General features: G+C 42.0%; 6 protein-coding genes across 10 annotated transcripts; 4 read left to right on the forward strand and 2 right to left on the reverse strand.

Annotated features, from left to right (window-relative positions):
* Positions 1–193: 193 nt before the first annotated feature.
* Positions 194–2,981, forward strand: LOC148387884 (D-serine dehydratase). Of its 2 annotated transcripts, none has more exons than XM_088396328.1 (10): positions 194–348; positions 549–716; positions 979–1,108; positions 1,376–1,526; positions 1,616–1,796; positions 1,929–2,047; positions 2,140–2,266; positions 2,398–2,460; positions 2,550–2,655; positions 2,747–2,981. In XM_088396328.1, the coding sequence occupies exons 2-10, from the start codon at positions 571–573 to the stop codon at positions 2,834–2,836; spliced, it is 1,113 nt and encodes a 370-aa protein (XP_088252454.1). In that variant the 5' UTR covers positions 194–348; positions 549–570; the 3' UTR covers positions 2,837–2,981. The 2 variants fall into 2 exon arrangements, with proteins under 2 accessions (XP_088252454.1, XP_088252453.1); XM_088396327.1 differs by having other exon boundaries at positions 201–348; positions 561–716.
* An 829-nt stretch (positions 2,982–3,810) lies between these two features.
* Positions 3,811–7,600, forward strand: orc2 (origin recognition complex, subunit 2). Its single transcript, XM_088395712.1, has 15 exons — positions 3,811–3,989; positions 4,067–4,222; positions 4,423–4,506; positions 4,679–4,768; positions 4,851–4,882; positions 4,960–5,017; positions 5,101–5,411; positions 5,488–5,597; positions 5,675–5,807; positions 5,912–6,008; positions 6,104–6,250; positions 6,326–6,497; positions 6,566–6,627; positions 6,691–6,809; positions 7,299–7,600. The coding sequence occupies exons 1-15, from the start codon at positions 3,920–3,922 to the stop codon at positions 7,380–7,382; spliced, it is 1,725 nt and encodes a 574-aa protein (XP_088251838.1). The 5' UTR covers positions 3,811–3,919; the 3' UTR covers positions 7,383–7,600.
* cfap410 (cilia and flagella associated protein 410) lies at positions 7,585–9,531 on the reverse strand. Of its 2 annotated transcripts, XM_088395719.1 has the most exons (8): positions 9,426–9,531; positions 9,082–9,219; positions 8,978–8,996; positions 8,837–8,883; positions 8,509–8,738; positions 8,270–8,420; positions 8,104–8,191; positions 7,585–8,019 (listed from the first exon to the last, which is right to left on the reverse strand). In XM_088395719.1, the coding sequence occupies exons 2-8, from the start codon at positions 9,204–9,206 to the stop codon at positions 7,855–7,857; spliced, it is 825 nt and encodes a 274-aa protein (XP_088251845.1). In that variant the 5' UTR covers positions 9,207–9,219; positions 9,426–9,531; the 3' UTR covers positions 7,585–7,854. The 2 variants fall into 2 exon arrangements, with proteins under 2 accessions (XP_088251845.1, XP_088251844.1); XM_088395718.1 differs by lacking the exon at positions 9,426–9,531 and having other exon boundaries at positions 9,082–9,419.
* rpl37a (ribosomal protein L37a) lies at positions 9,454–11,121 on the forward strand. The gene is made up of 4 exons (XM_088395720.1): positions 9,454–9,570; positions 10,038–10,166; positions 10,293–10,375; positions 10,963–11,121. The coding sequence occupies exons 1-4, from the start codon at positions 9,568–9,570 to the stop codon at positions 11,024–11,026; spliced, it is 279 nt and encodes a 92-aa protein (XP_088251846.1). The 5' UTR covers positions 9,454–9,567; the 3' UTR covers positions 11,027–11,121.
* Positions 11,122–11,527: 406 nt separating this feature from the next.
* Positions 11,528–15,695, forward strand: LOC148387888 (NADH dehydrogenase [ubiquinone] 1 beta subcomplex subunit 3-like). 2 transcript variants are annotated; one of them, XM_088395722.1, is made up of 10 exons: positions 11,528–11,685; positions 12,278–12,411; positions 12,495–12,660; positions 13,020–13,101; positions 13,369–13,465; positions 13,548–13,658; positions 13,857–13,968; positions 14,060–14,138; positions 15,221–15,349; positions 15,444–15,695. In XM_088395722.1, the coding sequence occupies exons 1-10, from the start codon at positions 11,574–11,576 to the stop codon at positions 15,592–15,594; spliced, it is 1,173 nt and encodes a 390-aa protein (XP_088251848.1). In that variant the 5' UTR covers positions 11,528–11,573; the 3' UTR covers positions 15,595–15,695. The 2 variants fall into 2 exon arrangements, with proteins under 2 accessions (XP_088251848.1, XP_088251847.1); XM_088395721.1 differs by lacking the exons at positions 11,528–11,685; positions 12,278–12,411; positions 12,495–12,660; ... (3 more) ...; positions 13,857–13,968; positions 14,060–14,138 and adding an exon at positions 14,149–14,511.
* On the reverse strand, positions 15,045–19,285 carry LOC148387889 (UDP-glucuronosyltransferase 1A5-like). 2 transcript variants are annotated; one of them, XM_088395713.1, is made up of 9 exons: positions 18,336–19,278; positions 18,189–18,252; positions 17,849–17,997; positions 17,521–17,648; positions 17,077–17,170; positions 16,867–16,992; positions 16,432–16,519; positions 16,120–16,339; positions 15,045–16,040 (listed from the first exon to the last, which is right to left on the reverse strand). In XM_088395713.1, the coding sequence occupies exons 1-9, from the start codon at positions 18,798–18,800 to the stop codon at positions 15,770–15,772; spliced, it is 1,605 nt and encodes a 534-aa protein (XP_088251839.1). In that variant the 5' UTR covers positions 18,801–19,278; the 3' UTR covers positions 15,045–15,769. The 2 variants fall into 2 exon arrangements, 1 of the variants encoding a protein (XP_088251839.1); XR_015862481.1 differs by lacking the exons at positions 15,045–16,040; positions 16,120–16,339 and having other exon boundaries at positions 17,066–17,170; positions 18,336–19,285.
* Positions 19,286–19,330: the final 45 nt, after the last annotated feature.

The raw sequence follows: 19,330 nt of genomic DNA on the forward strand, positions 1-19,330 counted from the left end.
TACTGATTGTCACAGGTTCAAAGTGCCACATTTGTCCCCCCAAACAAACACACGCGTGCATGCACGCACGCATGGACGCACACGCATGCACGCGCACACACTCGGTGCCGAGCAAAGAATCGATAGGGCTCGGCCACAACGAAGGACACTTCTCATAACTCCAATTGAATTGAGTCATAGCCCGCAACCCCGGCGCAAAAAAATAAGGTTCAAGTCAGACTTTCCTATAACTCCAATTGAATTGAGACATAGCCCGCGACCCCTGGTGGAAAAAAATAAGGCTGTAGTCCGAGCTTCTCTGCATGAATGCTCCACTTGTAGGACAGAACTTCCGCTCGACCTGTAACGGTGGGTAGAACCGAACAATATATTATTTGCGTACGTATGTGCGGGTGCGTGCCTTTTAGCCTCCAAACTAGTGCTCAAAGTTTTTCATCCACTTGTAGTTTTCAAGTTCAGCGAAATGTAAAGAAATGATCTAAAAGCAGGGTTTCGTTTTGGGCCGATATGTGGTCTCATGCCAGTCATGCATTCAAATGTAAGTGCAGTGTGTCTTCTAGTGCTGCCAACATGGATGGGGAGCCTTTCTCAGCCCTGTGTACGCCTGCTCTGGTGGTCGATGTGGACAAAGTGAAGAAAAATGCAATGAGGATGATTGAACGATGTGAGAAGCTTGGAGTTCAGCTTCGCCCTCACATGAAGACCCACAAAACCCTGTACGATCACACACATACACAGATGGACAAAAAGCACTCAATGTTCACTGATTTTATTTTTGGGCAACAAATTATAATGATAATGAATTCATACATGAAAGTCAATCAATGTGGAGGTGAGCATGCTGTCTGGAGAAGTGACCATAATAATATGGAAAGCAACCAACCATTTTTGTATTGGTATGAATGAGTAGCTCAGTCACGTACAATATAGTAGGGCGCTGACTAGTGTGTGTGTGTGTATGTGTTTGCTCCCATCTAGTGAGTGTGCTGACATAATGACACGGGGTTCACGGCGGTGCATCGTGGTTTCCACCCTGGCAGAGGCCTGTTTTTATGCTGACCATGGATTTGATGACATCCTCTATGCTTATTCTCTACCTTTTGATAAGGTTCTTCCTCTTCTCTCTATTAGCCACATGATACATTCTATTGCAGATCACATGATGATGTACAGGGACGCGCAACTGGCGGGACACACATCATTGGGCATTCATTCTAGATGGAGTTTTGCTAGTCGCGGGCCAGCATGTATTTTGTACATATTTAAAATTGGCGGTCCTCTCCATCATTGAAGTTGCTCATCCCTGATCGATTACAAACAACCAAACAAAATCTGTCAATATGAGATGGTCACACCACTAATTATCCTTTGCTAGGTGGAGCGTTGTGCCATCTTGTCAGAGAGACTGGAGCTCTTTCAAGTTTTACTGGACCATCCTGATGCTTTGGAGCAGCTCAAAAAGCGACCGTTGAAAGATGGTCGACTGTGGCATGTCTGGTTGAAACTGGACTGTGGCAACGGTAGAGGTAAGGAGGCAAGAATGGCAAAATAGGGCCAACAGTACTGTATGTACTATTTCTTTATAAGTGCTGCTGATTTCATTTTTTTCTTGTAGCTGGCATCCTGCATTCGGAGCCGGAGGCGCTCAGACTGGCACAGGCCATTGCTGAGACAGCAGGTTTGCAGCTAACAGGCGTGTACGCTCACTGTGGCAACACCTACGACTGCAAAGGGGTCCAGGAAATTCAGGCAGTCGCAAAGGAGACCACCAGCTTTACTCTGCAATTCATGGAAAAGTGAGTGCACATTTTATTCTGGGTATTCTCAGCTCATTTAAAGTTGTCTTTGTCATCATCATTTTGGGAGTCATTGATCAAGTATACAATTTGGTTGTAATATTTGTGAAACTAGTGTTTCTTTTCCTTCAGGTTAAAGGCTGTTGGCATTACCTGCAAGTCCAGCATTGGCTCCACCCCCTCCTGTAGTCACCCAGTCCAAGACATGGCAAAGCTTAGTGAGGTGCATCCTGGAAATTTTGTCTTCTATGGTGGGTGCTTGTACTAAAGATGTCGCTCCTGCCATTTGTGTGAGTGTCAATTAGTGAATCTTGCGCCGTCCCATCACATTGCTTGCTTCTAGATGTGCAGCAGTCTCTCATTGGCTCATGCAATGTTGAAGACGTGGCTGTCCGTGTTTTGACAAGAGTCATAGGTCACTGTCCCCACAGGAACCAGCTACTGATTGATTGTGGGTGGGCTGGGTTAAGGTACGTCCTGCATCCAGGCCCAGTTTAATGCACAGGACCCAAACCAAATACAGTTGTGAAGTTATGTAAGTGTAAATTCAATTTCTGCTCTTTTTTTTTTTTTTTTATCCCTATAATGCATATTACTCAAGTTTGGATGGGGCTGGGAAACTTCCAACAGGATACGCTGTGATCGAAGGGCATTCAAACCTCAAGTAGTTGCAAATTTATATATTTATATAAATAATGTCTCATTAACCAATTAGAAACTTGAATGTAGCTTACCATCTATGTTTTCATCCAGGTTATTATCCATGACTCAGGAGCATGGAAGAGTGGAGCCTATCTCAGGAAAACTGGATTACAGCATGTACCCTCTGGGCTTTCTACTCGCATTGATTCCATACCATGTTAGCGTCCTCATGTCGGACTATGCTCATTTATTTGTTAATTTTCCTCCTATTTGACTCTGGGTTTTTCTGTTGTTGTTTTTTTTTTCAGTCATGTGCAACAGCCACAATGCATCCTGTGTATCATGTGCACTCAGAAGGCGTTCTCGTGGGCAAGTGGATACCAACACGTGGATGGTGAATAGATGTAAGATGTAGATCTCTGAAACGGTTTACCTTTATGCAGTTGTTCTTTCCTCATACTAACCAACCATTCAAGCATAGAAGATGTGTAAATGAACATGGCTTTTGAATAAATGTAAAATAAATGTTTTATGCTCCCTTTACACATGCTGTGTTTGGGATGTTTTAATATAACACCATTGTATGTGCGTGCATGAATGAAATCTCTTTACATTACCAAATGTATGTATCTTGCTCATGTTTGGTTGAAGTGTTACTCTTTAATGGCTTCTTCATAAACATTGTGACATGTTTTGAGCATGTAGGGAAGAGTTCATAAAGTGTACATGATACCAAGGGTGGGAAGTAACGAAATAATATCACACTTAAATAGGTCTTTCAGGTATCTGTAAAATAGTAATGTATTTGTTTCTACTTTTTGCTTTTACTATTTGTTTAAAGTAAAAAAAATATACTGTCACAGATTTTTATCGTTTATAAAATAAGTTACAAACGATCTGTATACAAAGTTACAAGTTTTGTTCTGAGATTGTATTGTTTTAAATTATGTAATTCTTTTAATGGTTTTAGGCAAGTGCTAGCAATCCCTGATGGTTCAGTGGTTATTATGCGAAGCTTTCACCGCCCGCGGCCAGGGAACGATTCCCTATGCAGCCATAGGGGGGCACATGTCGGTGTCTCCTCTGTGCCGGTCCCAAGCCCGAGTAAAATGCAGAGGGTTACGTCAGGAAGGGCATCCGGCGTCAAAACGGTGCCAAACACTACTCATGCGGATCATCCGGACAAAACAAGTGGGTGTTTCGCTGTGGCGACCCCTCGGGGGAAAGCCGAAAGGAGCCACAGGTGAGTCCTCGCAAGCTTCAAGTTGGATTTTGTATTTTCCTGCAGTTTTGAAAGCGGCACACCGAAGTGCATTCTGGGACATGTTGTTTTACGAGAGTGTACGTTCTAATTGGTCGAAAGTGAACTTTCACCTTTCACGTGGTTTAAAACTTCAGCGTGATGGCGCGGAAAGCTGTGTGTTGTGCTATAACGTGATCGACTATTCGTTTTATTGCTGTAAAAGTTTATTCCTGGAGTCATGAGTCTGTTGGAGGTGAAGTTCATCGGGGATAGAGATGTTCTGGAGCACATCGTTGACAAGCAAGAGGGTAAGTATGAACTATGGTTATTCGAAGATCGATTTCTTCTCCTCCTGTCGTTCTGAGTGATGTTGATGTGTTTCAAGTGGTGCCAAGCAGTTCTGGCAAAATTCACAAGATGGTCACGTTCAAGAGCCCAAAGCGACGACGAGCCAGAGACGAAGAAGTGAAAGAAAGGGATGAAAATGCCCTCCTTGATGAGCAGAACTATGTTCAAGCTCTTTGCGCCGAAAGTACAGAAGGTAAAAGAGAGATGACACTGTGACAATTTGGATCGAATATTAGTTTTACATCCTCTATCAATTTTTCCTAAACCACTTAGTCTGTTTAGCGTCACTGCTAGATAGAGCCTGTGTCAGCTAATGAGATGATTGGATGAGAGGCAGGTTACACTCAGAACTACATGCCATCATTTTTTATTTTTATTTATTTTTTTTTAAAGATGATGACGGTATGTCCGGAGTTGCAGGATCGTCCATTTTCACTTTTCAGAAAAACAAACGGGGCCACAGCATGGCCCAGACTGGTGAGTGACTATTTTTTATCTATCTATCTATCTATCTATCTATCTATCTATCTATCTATCTATCTATCTATCTATCTATCTATCTATCTATCTATCTAAACCTTTTATACATGTGATGTTTGTCATACATAGCAAATGAACCTTTTATACATGTGATGTTTGTCATACATAGCAAATGAACTGGCACGAACTCCAGGGAAAAGTGTGAGCTTCAGCACAACTCCCAGCATTGAGCCCTCTACTCCCACTCGGGCAGGCCACAGTAAGTTCAGCATCTCCTTGCTACGTGGCTTGTTGTTTTGATTATCCACATGCCCTTCAGTGCATTCTGTCTCTCTGCGCAGACCTCAGAAGTAAAAACCAAACGCCGCAACGGGTGAGCCTTGTTTTCTTCTGCTTTTCATATGCTGCTTACAAATGGAACTATTTTCTCACTTGCTTCTTTTCTGACAGCGCAAAAAAATACAGTTTGTCTCCACAACACCCCACAGGCTGAGGAAGAGAATGTCAAGTAAGTGTGACCAGCAGATATTCGCTCTTTTAAAATCTACAAAAAGCACGAACTAAAATGTGTAACACCGATGGCCTGTTCAGCTCCCAGCCTTCGATCAGACAGCGACAGTGAGTTTTCACCCTCCGACTCTGAGGAAGAGGAGGAGGATGACGTCATGGTGGATGAAGCGCAGAAAGTAAAGAAAGATGTTGGGGAGAACCAGACTCCAAGGACACCAAGTAAAGGTTTATCAGCAGCACTCTACAGGACCCCTGGCAAAAAGAGCAAGAGCACTCCTGAACCTGTCAACCAGCCCACCATGGTTGAGGACTATTTTGAGGCCCACGGCAGCTCCAAAGTTTTAACGTCGGACCGCACACTCGATCGTTTACACACACCTAAATTAGACAGGGTAAGGTGTAGTCATGCATTTTCCCTTGCCCTTGATGCTATCCAAATAGTGTCTCAACTATTTGCTTGCCTTACAGGAGACACTTACTCAGCTCTTAGAATTAAACCCCTCTAGTTACCTTCAAGAGATCAAGTACCTCCACAACAAACATACAAAGCACTTTGGGAAATGGATGCTGCAATTACAGTAAGTGAGCGCATTTTTACTGTGGTTCTTGCATTTTGACCAGAAGGAGAACAGAAAAAATGAGTGCTTGTCTAAAGGTTGGGATTCAGCGTGCTGCTCTACGGATTGGGCAGCAAGAAAGAGCTCCTGGAGGAATTTCGGTCTTCTTACTTGTCTCAAGAAATGCACCTGGTGATTAATGGCTTCTTCCCTTCCATCACACTGAAATCGGTGAGTATGCACCAAAAGAAGAAAAAACAAAATAATTTCAACTCGTCAATTAATTTGGTTAAGCACGATTGATTGGCATTTTCTTTTAACAAATGTTCCTTCAGATTTTGAACACTTTGACATGTGAGGTTCTTGAGCACCAGGGGAGTTTTCGAACACCATCCGATCAGATCCAGTACATCTCCCAAAAACTTCAAGATAGTGAGTTTGTTTGTCTCCTCGGCTTTAATTTAATAAAAAAAAATAAAAAAAAAGTTTGCAGGGTTTGTTGAAGTTGAAATGTACCCTTGAGACAGGCCCAGATCTTCATATCTACGTGTTGATCAATAATATCGATGGACCAATGTTGCGAGGAGAAAAGACCCAGAGCGCCTTGGGGCAGCTGGCATCCCTACCCAACATTCACTTTGTGGCTACGATTGACCACATCAATGCTCCTCTTGGTTGGTTTTGAGCTTTTATTTTTTTATTTTTTATAAATGCTGTCCAAATTGTCAATTTGTTCTATATACTCCCAGTTTGGGACCAGTTTAAACAGAGTCAGTTTAACTGGCTGTGGTGGGAGTGTGTGACATTCAATCACTACACTGAAGAGACGTCGTACGAGAACTCTCTGCTGGTGCAGCAAACAGGGGCTCTGGCTCTGTCTTCCCTTACACATGTTCTCCGCAGCTTGCCCCCAAACGCACGGTACTTTCTACACCTTCATTCTGTGAAACATGTTTTGGCAGCTCTTAATGCTTACATTTGTTTTGCAGAGGAATTTTCAAAGTGCTGGTGAAATTTCAGCTGGAAAACAAAGACAATCCTTCCTACACAGGTACATTCAATATTTCAAAAGTTTCTTTTCAGGATTTTCTATTGATATTTTTATCCCGTGCAGGATTGTCATTCCAAGATTTTTACCAACGTTGTCGTGAGGCATTTTTGGTGAACTCTGACCTCACTCTGAGGACTCAGCTGACCGAGTTCAGAGACCACAAACTGATACGAACGCGCAAGGTAAAGTACTGCTATACTGTGGAAGCAGATGCTCAGTAGTTGTTTTTTTAAAGCATTTTTATATAAGATTAAAGTTAAAGTCCCAATGATCATCGTCACACACACATCTGGGTGTGGTGAAATTTGTCCTCTGCGTTGAAGCCATCCCCGTGTGATTTTGATCCATCCCCTGGGGGAGCAGCAGCGGTGCCGCCCGTGCTCGGGAATCATTTGGTGATCTAACCCCCCAATTCCAACCCTTCACGCTGAGTGCCAAGCAGGGAGGCAATGGGTCCCATTGCAATAGTCTTTGGTATGGCCGGCTGGGGTTTGAACCCACAACCTTCCAGTCTCAGGGCAGACACTCTACCACTAGGCCACTGAGCTGATCAAATTACCAACTTTAGTGATATTCAAATTCAGAACTTCCACAGTATTTGCCAAATGCTTCATATTTTTTTATTGAAAAGGCATGCAATTCATGTTTACAGCAATTTATTAATTCTCCAGGGTGCAGATGGTGTGGAGTACCTGATGGTTGCTGTGAATGCAAGCACACTGTTGGACTTCTTGGAGAATGAGGAGGGTGGGTGACTGACTGAGAAGATCACTATAAATTACACTCATATTTATAGCTAACAAAAACATAATGGTTTGTCAGCCAACTTACAGAACAGATTAGAGTCAGTCAAAATAGACCTGGTTTCATTGACTTAGTCTACACCTCCATCCTTACCTTGTCATTCATTGTGTTGAAGTATGTATGATGTGTGCTAAAAGCAGCAGCACAAATAAATTTAGTCAAACAGCAATTCATCTCTTTAATTATAGAAATAGATTGAGCTTTAATAAAACATACATTTTGTTCTTGTAAGGCAGCATTCATGATACAACATGGTGATTTGGTTAGGAGAGCACTAAGCGAGGAGGATATTTGAATGTGTAAACGCATGCAGTAGTGCAAAAGGGAGAAAACGGGGGAGCTATGACCCTGTTTCAAGTCATGAACAGTTACTATTTGTAAATAGCGAGCGAGGCTTATGACTTGATACATGCTAGAATTGATTCAGTGTTGAACGTCAGCAGATTTTGTCGTTTGCGTATCTCGTAGCGTTTCTAACGAGTCCAGTGTGAAAGTCCCGAGTCGGTTCTGTGTCTCCGTGTGCACGATCCGGAGCTCCTCGTGATCCAAGTCCCTCAGAAGAAGCAGCACGGCTTCAAGTGTGTGTGTCTACAAAGACATGTTTAGGTTAATCGACAAGTATCATCTTCTTTTTTTGAGTTGCTAAAAAAAAAAAAAAAAAAAAGAGGCTACCTTTTTCGTAGATGAGCTGGTCGATTGAGAATGAAGAGAGGGGAACTTGTCTTTGGACAGAGGCTTCATCTTGAACTCTTTGACATTACTGTATGCAAAAAATCAAGAGGGGATTGTTTTCTGGTTTCATTTCGTGGTGAGTGATATGACACCCTACAGGGCTTACTTGGTTTCCTTCATATCGTGGCTGTGAGATATTTTCTCTTTCTCTGCATCAGGAAGACCATTGGTAGAAAGCTGCTGGTGAACTGCGTTTGGTGGTGCACTGATCTTCTCACCCTCTAAGTGTGCTAATGCAATCTCATCCTCTGTCACTACTGTACACACGTGTGAAATGACATATGAGGAAACAGCTGTGTGAAATATTACTTTAAAGCCTTTTTCACAATGAACCGATGTAATGACCTTGGTTGTCCAGCTTCTGCAGCCCAGGTAGGCAGCGCAGGACCGTCAGCCGATATTCACTGGAGTTCTTCCCACAACAAGGGTTGTCAGCAAGCCACAACACCCGAAGGCGTGTCATTGACCGCAAATAGGAAAGCTCCGAGAGTGAGGCAATCATGTTTCTTCTCAGGTAGAGCTCACAAAGAGACAGGCATCCAGCCAGAGGTGCAAGAGATGAGATGTTGTTGACACTGGACAGGGAGACTCATACTTAATTTTATATTTAAACCCATGTGATGTTCAATTGAGAATTAGGTCGTGTTGAGTCAGCAAAATTGTCGCAACTAACCTTAGTGTCAGCACTTCAATGTTTGGCATTTGAGATAAAATAGAAACCTGGGGGGGGGGCACAGTTTTAGCTTGAAGTTAATGTATCATTCATAATAGTCATACTAGAGTTATGGAGACTGAATGGAACGGTTGTACTCACGTCAGTCAGTTTGCATCCCCTGCAGAATAAAAGTACGCTTATTTGATCTAACAAATAAGACAAACATATGTGGGACGTTTTCCCAAATTTGACTGACCACTTACCAGCAGTTCAGTTTCCTCACGCTTACCAGATCGGACGCTTTTGCCTCGGTGAGAACATGCTCGCGTGTTAGCTTCATCATAGACAGATCCAGGTGCATATGTTCTTGTTGAAGAATACCTCCCATTAACACAGATAGTCTATCAACAAGAAACAGAGGTGTCGTAAGTGAACCATTTCTAGTCTGCAGAAGGGATGCTAACGTCTTCAACACGAATGCGCCTGCGCATCTCGACTAGGCTAGGCGTCCTTAGTAACAGCATAACAAAAACATTTACAATATTTGAATTGGTTGACAAACTGTGTAAAACAACTCAAATAAAATGCAAGTATGTAAGCGTGTCACCAATTGCCGTCATTTGAATCCATATTTCGAGTATTATGCCATCTTTAAATACTCCTATTCCCACAATGCAGCGCAATGATGCCAAGAAATCGCGCCTGCGCGCTACGTACTTCCTCTTTGGATCTACTTCTCAGCCGAAACGATGGTGAGCCCAAAAGACGTTTTGCAAATCCGCGTCAATCTAAGGTTTTCGGTGGTCAATATCATTTAACAATCCACCCGGAAGCTACCCCTACATACTAGATTAATATATGCCAGTCTAATTTTTTCGTTTTAGGCCACCTTTGGCAAATGAACGATGGAAGCATTTCCATGTATTTTCTCTGTATTACAAATGGCTGCCTCCATGTAAAACACCCACCGTACCGGCTCCAGTGCTAATTTAGCCACGAGTAGGCTATCGCCAAAACCATAAACATTAACATATTCAATTCACACACTATGTGTGAAAATATATATTTGTACTCTGTTGCAGTCGGATATAGAATCTGTCCCTGGATTTCTAATAATGGGTTTAGCGACTGGGATTGGATGACAGTGGTTACCATTTATGTTTATCATATTGTCCAGTTGCAAATCTCATTGACGAATGTGTTGTGTATTCCTCCTCAGGCCAAACGCACCAAGAAGGTGGGCATTGTTGGTAAATATGGCACACGTTATGGCGCTTCATTGCGAAAAATGGTGAAGAAGATTGAGATCTCCCAGCACGCCAAATACACCTGCTCATTTTGTGGCAAGGTGAGGCTGTGTGTATGAAGTACTCCAGCTGATGTGCTGTGCCATGGCTACTTCATAACATCATTGCAGAGATGTAGGACTATCATTCTAATGTTTTTCCTGCCCTTCCCAACATGTTCCATGAAGACTAAGATGAAGAGGAGGGCTGTGGGTATCTGGCACTGCGGATCGTGCATGAAAACCGTGGCTGGAGGAGCCTGGACTTACAAGTAAGCTGAGTTTTCAACCAGTAAATGTGCTCATGTCAACAGCCAATGTAGTATGAATGGAACCACATGCAGTCTGCTGATAAACCTGTATGGGTTTAAGGAGTTCATATTCTCAAAAGCACAGTGGTAGTTCAAAGAATATGTTTGAGCTTATTAGTTTCTCCTTTAAATGTACATTTTTAAGTCATACCCTGTTATTGTCATTTAGCATTGATTATTGTTTGACAGCCTTTGATTTCTCACATTTCAGGAAGATGAGCCCATTCAACTTTGATGTTTAAATAGAAGTGACAAGGGTGTACGTACTTGTGTTAGCAGGGATTTATTTACTCGAATGAATGAAAGTTTAGGGTTAGGGTCAGAGAAGTGTCAATCTCCGTGTAACCTGCTGTATTACCTTGAAGTGAAATATGGATGAAACATTTCAAGCATTTGAAATGTAATTGAAACTGGCATAACCTTTTTTGTTACAGTAGAAATCATAGTTATTAATATATGATTATAAAAGTGCTAACAGAAATTTTGACTTAAAAGTTTAATGTATTGGGCCCCAAATATAAGCTTGCTTGCTTTTTTTTTCTTTGCAGCACAACTTCTGCTGTCACAGTCAAGTCAGCAATCAGGAGGCTGAAGGAGTTGAAGGACCAGTAAACCAGTGAAATGTTCACTGAAGAATTTGGGACTTTCTCACAAAAGAAGCAACCCGGACTTGGCCTCATCCAACAATAAACCTGTCTGGAGTGGAATTCTGTGTCCATGATCATCTTTTTCATCCTGAATTAAATCAAAATGTGCCCAAAGTCAAAAATGACTTGATAGCCAACCACCACTGAAACCTAGGCAAACGTTAAGACACTTTTAACATTGAAACAAGTTTGTCTGCAGAATCAAAAAAATATATAATAGTTTCTAGCACTTCGTCCACATGGAACCAGCGCTATGAATGTCACGTGATTTATTTAAGTGGATGGGTGAGAGTGTAAATCAATTTAGATAACCCCGATTTTGTGTACAAGTCTTTTTTAGTCTGGACTTATAGCAGAACTTTGTGAGTGTTTTAGAAATGCCGCACTCAAAAAAGCACAACAAAAAATTAATGCTGCATAACCTTGAGCTGGCACGCAAGTAGGTCAAATAAGTGACGAATTATTGTAGTACTGCTAACCGCCTGCAGGTGGGCTACAAGGAAAAAGAAACAATGGCGACGCACGGTGTCTTTCGACCGGGTTTGTTCAACCATAAAGTTGCAATTGTGACCGGTGGAGCGACTGGCATTGGAAAAGCAATATCCACTGAGCTTATAGAACTTGGTAAGTTATCTCGTTTTGTCCGAATTTTTCAGTCTTGTTGACCAACTTGCTAAAAGAAACGTTCGAGGATTTGGCTACAAACACACGACAAACTTGTTCTGTACAGAAAATACTGGACACGTTCACCATGACTTTAAGAACCATACTTTTCAGCATAGTGCAACATTCTTTTTATTTACGTGTATCTATGTGTATGTTCAAAATTGCCTGACAGTGCTTCACACTTGGAGCTAAAGTCCTCTCCATGGTGGATTAAATGATCAGTGGCCGACAGTATGAACAGAATCTTGTTGGTTGTGCACTATTGAACCTTGCATCTTGCTTTTATGTAATCATTGTTCAGTAGTAGCAATGGTACAAGCAAATCTCAATTAAATTTGCAGGGATGGCGCTCCGCTGAGGCTTGTACATACGTATATACTATGCATCTCGATTATTTACCTGTATTATTTCCCCTCCCAAAATATTGGTCAATATCCACTTCAGTTCTGCGACAAAACAAAAATTCTGGAGCTGTGCCTGGATATCTCAGGTTGTAATTGAATTTTAGCTTTGCATTGTAATTGATCACCACTTCCAAACTTGTTCTCAGGTTGTAGTGTGGTGATTTCCAGCAGAAAAGCAGAGAGATTGGAGGCGGCCGCCCAAGAGATGCGAAAAAAAATTCCAGCTTCCAGCCCTGCATGTGTCACTCCTCTACGTTGCAACATTCGTAATGAGGATGAGGTGCACACTCCTTCGACCTTGGAGACAGTCCTCTGATTGAATTGAAATGAGTGATGCACAGTGCTTGAATATTTCCACTTCAGGTGAAGGTTCTTGTATCTTCAGTGCTGAAGCAGTACGGTCACATAGACTTTCTGGTGAACAACGGTGGCGGTCAGTTCAGTAGTCCAGCAGAGAACATGTCTTCTAAAGGATGGAAAGCTGTGATTGACACAAACTTGACTGGCACCTTTCACTGTTGCAAGGAGGGTAAAGCATTTACATTACACATTTACACTCCATGTTTGAAGATGATACATGACTGCGTTCACGGACGGTTGCACCAGGGTTGTAATCGTTTGAGGATTTTCAGTATAATTCATTATTTTAAATTCAGTTTTAGTGAGTGAGAGGCAAGTTTCTTTTAGTTTTTCTAAAAGGTCATTATTGTCGACGCATTAACCTTTTGTGATAATGGCAAAATTAGTCAAGTATCCCTTTACGATGTAGTTTTGGTTAGTTTTATTTTTCTTTAAAAAAAAAATTGTAATTATTTTGTTCACAAAAATGTGTTTTAGTTATTTTGTTAGCTTTTATTAACTATAATAACCTTGGATTGCACCCCACAGTATACACTACATGGATGAAGCAACATGGGGGTGTGATCGTTAACATTATTGCTGACATGTGGAAAGGATTTCCGGGCATGGCGTAAGTAGTCACCTTAAAATGTTGACAAGTCCAAAATCATTACATATTTAGTCCACCATTTTGTAGCCCTGTTTGAAAGTACAGTGTGTGCTACTATATCAGGGTTGTCCATTTTAAGTGGCCCACAGCACACATTAAAAACAACATTTGATACAGCTAATGATACTAATAGAGTATATGGTCCACTAGTACTGTAAACAATACTTTCTATGTGATGAGTGGGGAACACGTGAATGATTCCAAACTCTGCCGTTGTCTCACTGACAGCCACACAGGTGCAGCCAGAGCAGCGGTGGATAACTTAACAAAGAGCTTGGCCATTGAGTGGGCTGCCTCAGGTGTCCGGGTCAATGCTGTTGCCCCGGTATGCACAACTCTCGCCTCGTCGCACTTCCATAAATATTTGATATTGCGGTTGTATCAAGCTAGTATCCGATTGGTTGCAGGGCACAATTTTCTCTAAAACGGCAATGGAGAACTACAAGGAGCTGGGACCAACTCTTTTCAAGACGTCCATTCCATTTAGTCCTGCAAAGAGACTTGGGCTGCCAGAAGAGGTGTGATTTGTGAGAATTTAAAGATGGGGACTAAACTATGAAAGGCAAAAATCTGTCAGTAATTGCTGCTAAAAATGTTTATAACCACAATTGTATTTATTTGTGGAAAAATGATAATACTCTATCTTCAGGACAGCTGGACATATCGTCCTTCTTCTTTTTTTATTATTTGTCAGTTGATTTTGTTTGTCCGGTCAGATATCCTCTGCAGTTTGTTTCCTGCTCTCTCCTGCCGCCTCCTACATCTCGGGAGCCACACTGAGGGTGGATGCAGGGCAGAGTCTGTACCACTCCATGTGGGAGATCCCCAGTATGTTGAATTTGGTCCCAATGTGCTACCACAGTGTTTTTTTCCTTATATACAAATGTGTTTTACGCTTTTGTCTGTGTGTGTGATCTAGATCATAGTGCATGGCCGAAAGGTCCAGAGGGGGAGAACTTGGATGCATTGAAGAACCTCCTCAATCCTCAAAGCAAGCTATGATTAATTTGTCCCACAGTGATACCATCAAAAACACAAATGCTTTATGCTGATTGATTTAAACAAGACACGGCTACTTTGTCATAGTAATGTACCGGAACGTGAAGAACTAATTATCTGTGATCATTACTATGATAATGATGTGCATGTTATACATTACATACATACATACATACATACATAGTACATTATTTAATACATCGTGCCTGAAATTCTCCTATGGCAAAGGTTAAACCTTTTCGCACCACTACTGCGTTGCTGTTGTGACGTTTTCGCTTGTTTTGTCTCAAAGCGCTTGCCGTACAACTGCCGTAGAGCAAATTAGAAATTGTCGTAACAACGCAGAAGCAGAGGTCACGACACGGGATCCAGGTACTTTGTGTTTTCAATATGAAATGAAATCTTTGCTCAATAGTGCTGCGACGTGTTGCCACAAAACTGCTTTACTGTTGAAAGGCTTGTTAGGTACACTGGAAAAGTGTTGCGTGTATTGCTAACTAATAGCCACAAATAGCATGTGATGCTATCGTGAGCAAATGTTGAAAGCCAGGGAGTGAGCTTGTTTATTTCTATTGATTTGAACGTTTACCTACCGCTGTCATTAACTTCATTCTTAAATGTCAGCTTTGTTAGTTTGAATGACCTTCATGCAATTACCGCGACAAGTGTTGCTTTTGCACGTTTTGGTTACAAAAACTCATTACCTTTCGCGTTCAAACGTAGCTAAGTGTCAAAGTACAAAGAATTTGAGTTGTTGGAGAAGAACATGTGCCTTCACGTTTAGCGTGCGACAATAATAAACCCCGTAGCCTGCTGCTCTCTAAAGGTTAATAAACACTTGTATTTTGTCATTCAGCTCCTTGTTTTATACGTTCAGTGTGGAAACAACAAGTGCAATAAGTAAATAAGGTTGACTAAATTACAAATATTTATTGATCTAACATTCAAATAAAGCGCATCCATAAACCGAACCAATAAACACATTTATTTCCAAAGCAGACCATTTCATTGTGGTATATAGTGTATGTTAAATCAGGGCTTTTAAGGTCAATATGTTCATCTTTATACACTCATTAATTAGTATGGGAGGTGACCATGGCCACGGCAAGATGTCCATGCCAGACTGGCAGCAATGGAAGACGAAGGGCACCCCACTGGAGTTTACACAGCAAAGACTGGCAGCCAGGGGTCTCAATGACCCATGGGCCCGGTAAGCATTTACATAGGACAGATTTTTTATTTATTCGTGACATTTCTGATCATTCTATAATTGCTTACTCAACTGTGTCTATCTCATTGTTTAGAAATGAGGCATGGAGGTACGCGGGTGGCTTTGCGCGTGCTGTGACTCTGTCCGACGTACTGCTGAGAGGATTCAAGTGGGGCTTTGCTGCCTTTACTGTTGCTCTGGCTGTTGAGTATGCCTTGTTTCCACCAAAGAAGGGTTCCCACTAATGCACATTGTAATCCCCACTCTTGTCCCCAATACACCCACCGTCTTTGATTCCAGTGCTATTCTGAATTCATTTATTAACTAAAAGTCTCTTTGCTCACTACATGGCTTCACTCATTGTCCTCAAAAAAATGTGCAGCTCTCCCTGCATTGTTCTGTTTTTTATTTAATTCTCATCTAATCTTGCTTACTCTTTCTGCTCATTTTCTGACAGCAGAACATCAAACATTTAGCTGTCAAGACTATAAAAACCAGCACAACTGTAACAAGTAGCGCTATTACATCCAGACAGAAGTACTGGAACCAGTTGAGGCCATGCACGGCTGCTTTGAGGTGTTTGGCACCTTTATGCCGCATCACAAACTCGGTCCAGTACACAGAAAGGTCCAGTGGATCAACAGGACGGTCCCTATGTAACGCGGACAGCCTCTTCATGTTGTCTTTGTACCTAAAACAGTGACTTTTAGCTCGAGTCACCTTCAAACTTTTAAGGCAATGTGTTTCCACTCGGAGAAAAATCAACTTACTTGGTGTCGTTAATGACCTCATTCAGTCCCTGGAGCAGGTCTTCTGCAGTGATGGATAAAATATCCAATACCACTCCCACTCCTCTACTTGCCATTTTTGCTGCATTGTCAGGCTGGTCCCCACCAACAGGTAGCATCACCATTGGAACGGCATGGCAAAGTCCCTCGAACACCCCATGTGAGCCAGCATGAGTGATGAAGGCCCGAGCTCCAGGATGAGCTAAAATTTGGTTGAAAAATGACATACAAGTAGACTCTATTATAAAACTTGGATTTATAGCCATCCACCTACATAGCCAGGAGTTTCTTTACCAAGTAAGTCATTTTGGGGCACCCAGCTCATCATCTTTACGTTTTCTGGTGTATTATCGGGAACAGGTCCAGAATATCTCCATATGACCTAATGAAGGAAAACAATTTAAGTATTGCGCTAATATATATTTGGACGGACAGACAGACGACAGAGAGAATACAGTCGCAATTAATTTAAAAAAGTATCGAAAAGGTCCTAATTACATTTGTCACTTTTGAGCACCTTAAAATTGAGATACTTTGCATTAAGTAAATGGTCATTTCCATAAATAAAAAAATTTACGTGCAGTTTGTTGATAACCAAAACATGATTCAGAATGCTGCAGCACAATATATATATAGCCTCCCAAAAATGTTTATTTTTGTGGAAATAATGTCATATTTTTCCTCCCAGGTTCATCACACCCAAGTATGATCAAAATAACTGTCATATACCTTCTGTGGAATTTGTCTGAACGCTTCAAAGAAGATTTGGGTTATCTCATTTGGCATTTTTTTCAATGCGGTCCCAAGTGTGAAGACAACAAATCCATCTTTTCCTGACACCCAGGGCCCCAAATCCTTTGATAAAGACACAGTAAGCATTACTTGTACATTTTACTACATTGAACTTACAAGTTACCCGTAAACATACTTGGTCCTTACGTCAGGCAGAGGATTTCTCACATTGCAGTTGATGCCCCCAACTGGCACCATATTAGGCATTAACGGCCGTGGAAACTCCATTGTGAAGTCGATCCTGTTCCAAAATTTAGAGCATATCTTTGTTTAGAGCAGAGGTTTGAAAAATACGGGGCGTGGCCCGTTTACAGTTGGGGATCCACAGAAAAATAACATTGATGGTATTGTGTCAGCTTCTACAGCCTAAAACAAAAAATACGCCTTATGGAAAAACATCTTTAATGTCCAAAATAAAACTCAGATGTGCAAAAGATAAACTGCTACTACTACGACACCGATGTAATTTCAATACCAGCCCACGACACCCCAGAAAGGCTTAAAACAAATTCCAAGCAAGGCTAGATCCCAGATAGCAACCTTTTTTTTTTTTCTTCTGGAATTCTTCCCTTGTTTGACTTTTTCAATTACCTGTGCAGCCAGATTGCAGAGTCTGAGAGCACATCAGCTACACTCAGGTCCTCTTCCAGGAACTTGGAAGCAAATTGGTCAAAGCGCCAATAGATGAGTCGGCAGAGGAGTGGCTCCAGCGCACTCACCTGGAGGACACATGCTTGAGTTGAGGCACTTTATTGAATTCACTTTAAAAGAAAGAAGACACACGTAACCCAACCAGATATAAACAATGATGGAAATATGCAGGGAGTCTCAACATCGCAGGTTGTGACTTTTTTTCAACTACTTAAAGATGACAAATACAACTTATGACAAGTATTTGTATACGCGTGTCAGTACTCACCAAAGTGTTGACGACCCGTTGTTTAAAGGTCATTTTATCGGTGAGGCCCGTGAAGAAGCGAGGCACATAGGAAGGCGGCGATGGACACCCTGCAGACTGCATGTCCAAAAAACACGGAATCCCTCTCAGCAGGTTAACTGTTGGAATACCTGAAAGTGATACAAAAACATGGTCATGACAAAAAATAGCACTTTCTTATAAACTTTCACTTTTATTTGAGCAGAGACTCTTGTATCACAAAAAAGAGAAACCTCCTGCCACTTTCCTCCAACCCATTCCAAACTGCTTGGATCTTTCCCCCCACCTCTCTACACACAAATGGCACTGCTGCAGGATTCACCTAATTTCCGAGCTATTAAAGCGCCCGTGGGCACCATGGGGTCTGTCAGGACAGCGTCAAATCTCTGTGGAATAAGAAGTAGTAGTTCAGATGTATCCAGAGAAGAGATACAATAAACCAAGATTAGTCTTACTGAAAGGCCCTCACCTGCTGGGCCAGATGTGAAATAAGACTGTCATTGAAGAGAAGGCTCTCTGCAATGGTGTGAAGCAGTCCCGCAATTCTTTGTATGTGTGAGAATTTGTCCTGAATTTTCTCCACGAAAGACTGCGAAGTTTTCTCTAACACGTCTTCATTCTTGGACATCACAAAGTCAACAAATGCCTTGTCAAATGGAACAGGGAAAGTCAGCGTCTCATAGTGCTCCCCTGGACCCATCAGAATGGTGAGCTCTGGCATCACAACAGTCACTTGGTGTCCGCGTCGACCCATTTCCTGACAAATGGCCTTCATACCCACCCAGTGACTCCCATCCATCGGTATCACCAACAGTTTCCCCACGTAAGAACCCGTGTGATCTACAGGGATGTTGTCTCTTGCTTCAGATCGTCTGGCCTGATCCACCGAATCAGCCGTGTTTAGCAGCAAGAGCGCGCACACTACAATCCTCATGGTGGACAGCAAAAACAGCTTGAAGGAAAAAGGGGAAGTGAAATTCTCCCTGAGGCGGCTGCTTCCTGCGGCTTGTTGAAATTCCTATGTGCATTAACAGCTCGTATGTTCAAAGTCCTCCCTGTGAGATGAGGGACTTGTTCGATAAGGCACAATCATTGACTTGCTGCGTTCTCTATTATAAAACTCAGGCGTAACCATCGGGTGCATGGAAAGCCGTTTGAGCATTTACTCGATATCCTTAAGGTCCATCTTAAAGTCCATGTCCGCCCTTTGTGCAAATGTGTGAGATAATCCAGTGTACAACAGCTATCGTTTTCTCCACTTTCTGTGCGTCATTTTTGGACATTGGTTTTTGTCTGCTCGACATCATTAAACCAGCCGCTCCTTCATTTTCACTTTCGCCCATTTCTAAGAATTACGGTAGAAAGCGCATAGAACTCTTGAACATGGAGCGACTCCCATTTTGCAAAACAAAACCAAACCGGTTTTCGAAACGAAACTAATACGTGCCAGAGGCCTATTCTAAC

This window comes from Syngnathus floridae, chromosome 14 (assembly GCF_059516105.1).
Source record: "Syngnathus floridae isolate MCC-2025c chromosome 14, RoL_Sflo_1.0, whole genome shotgun sequence".
NCBI lineage: Eukaryota > Metazoa > Chordata > Actinopteri > Syngnathiformes > Syngnathidae > Syngnathus > Syngnathus floridae.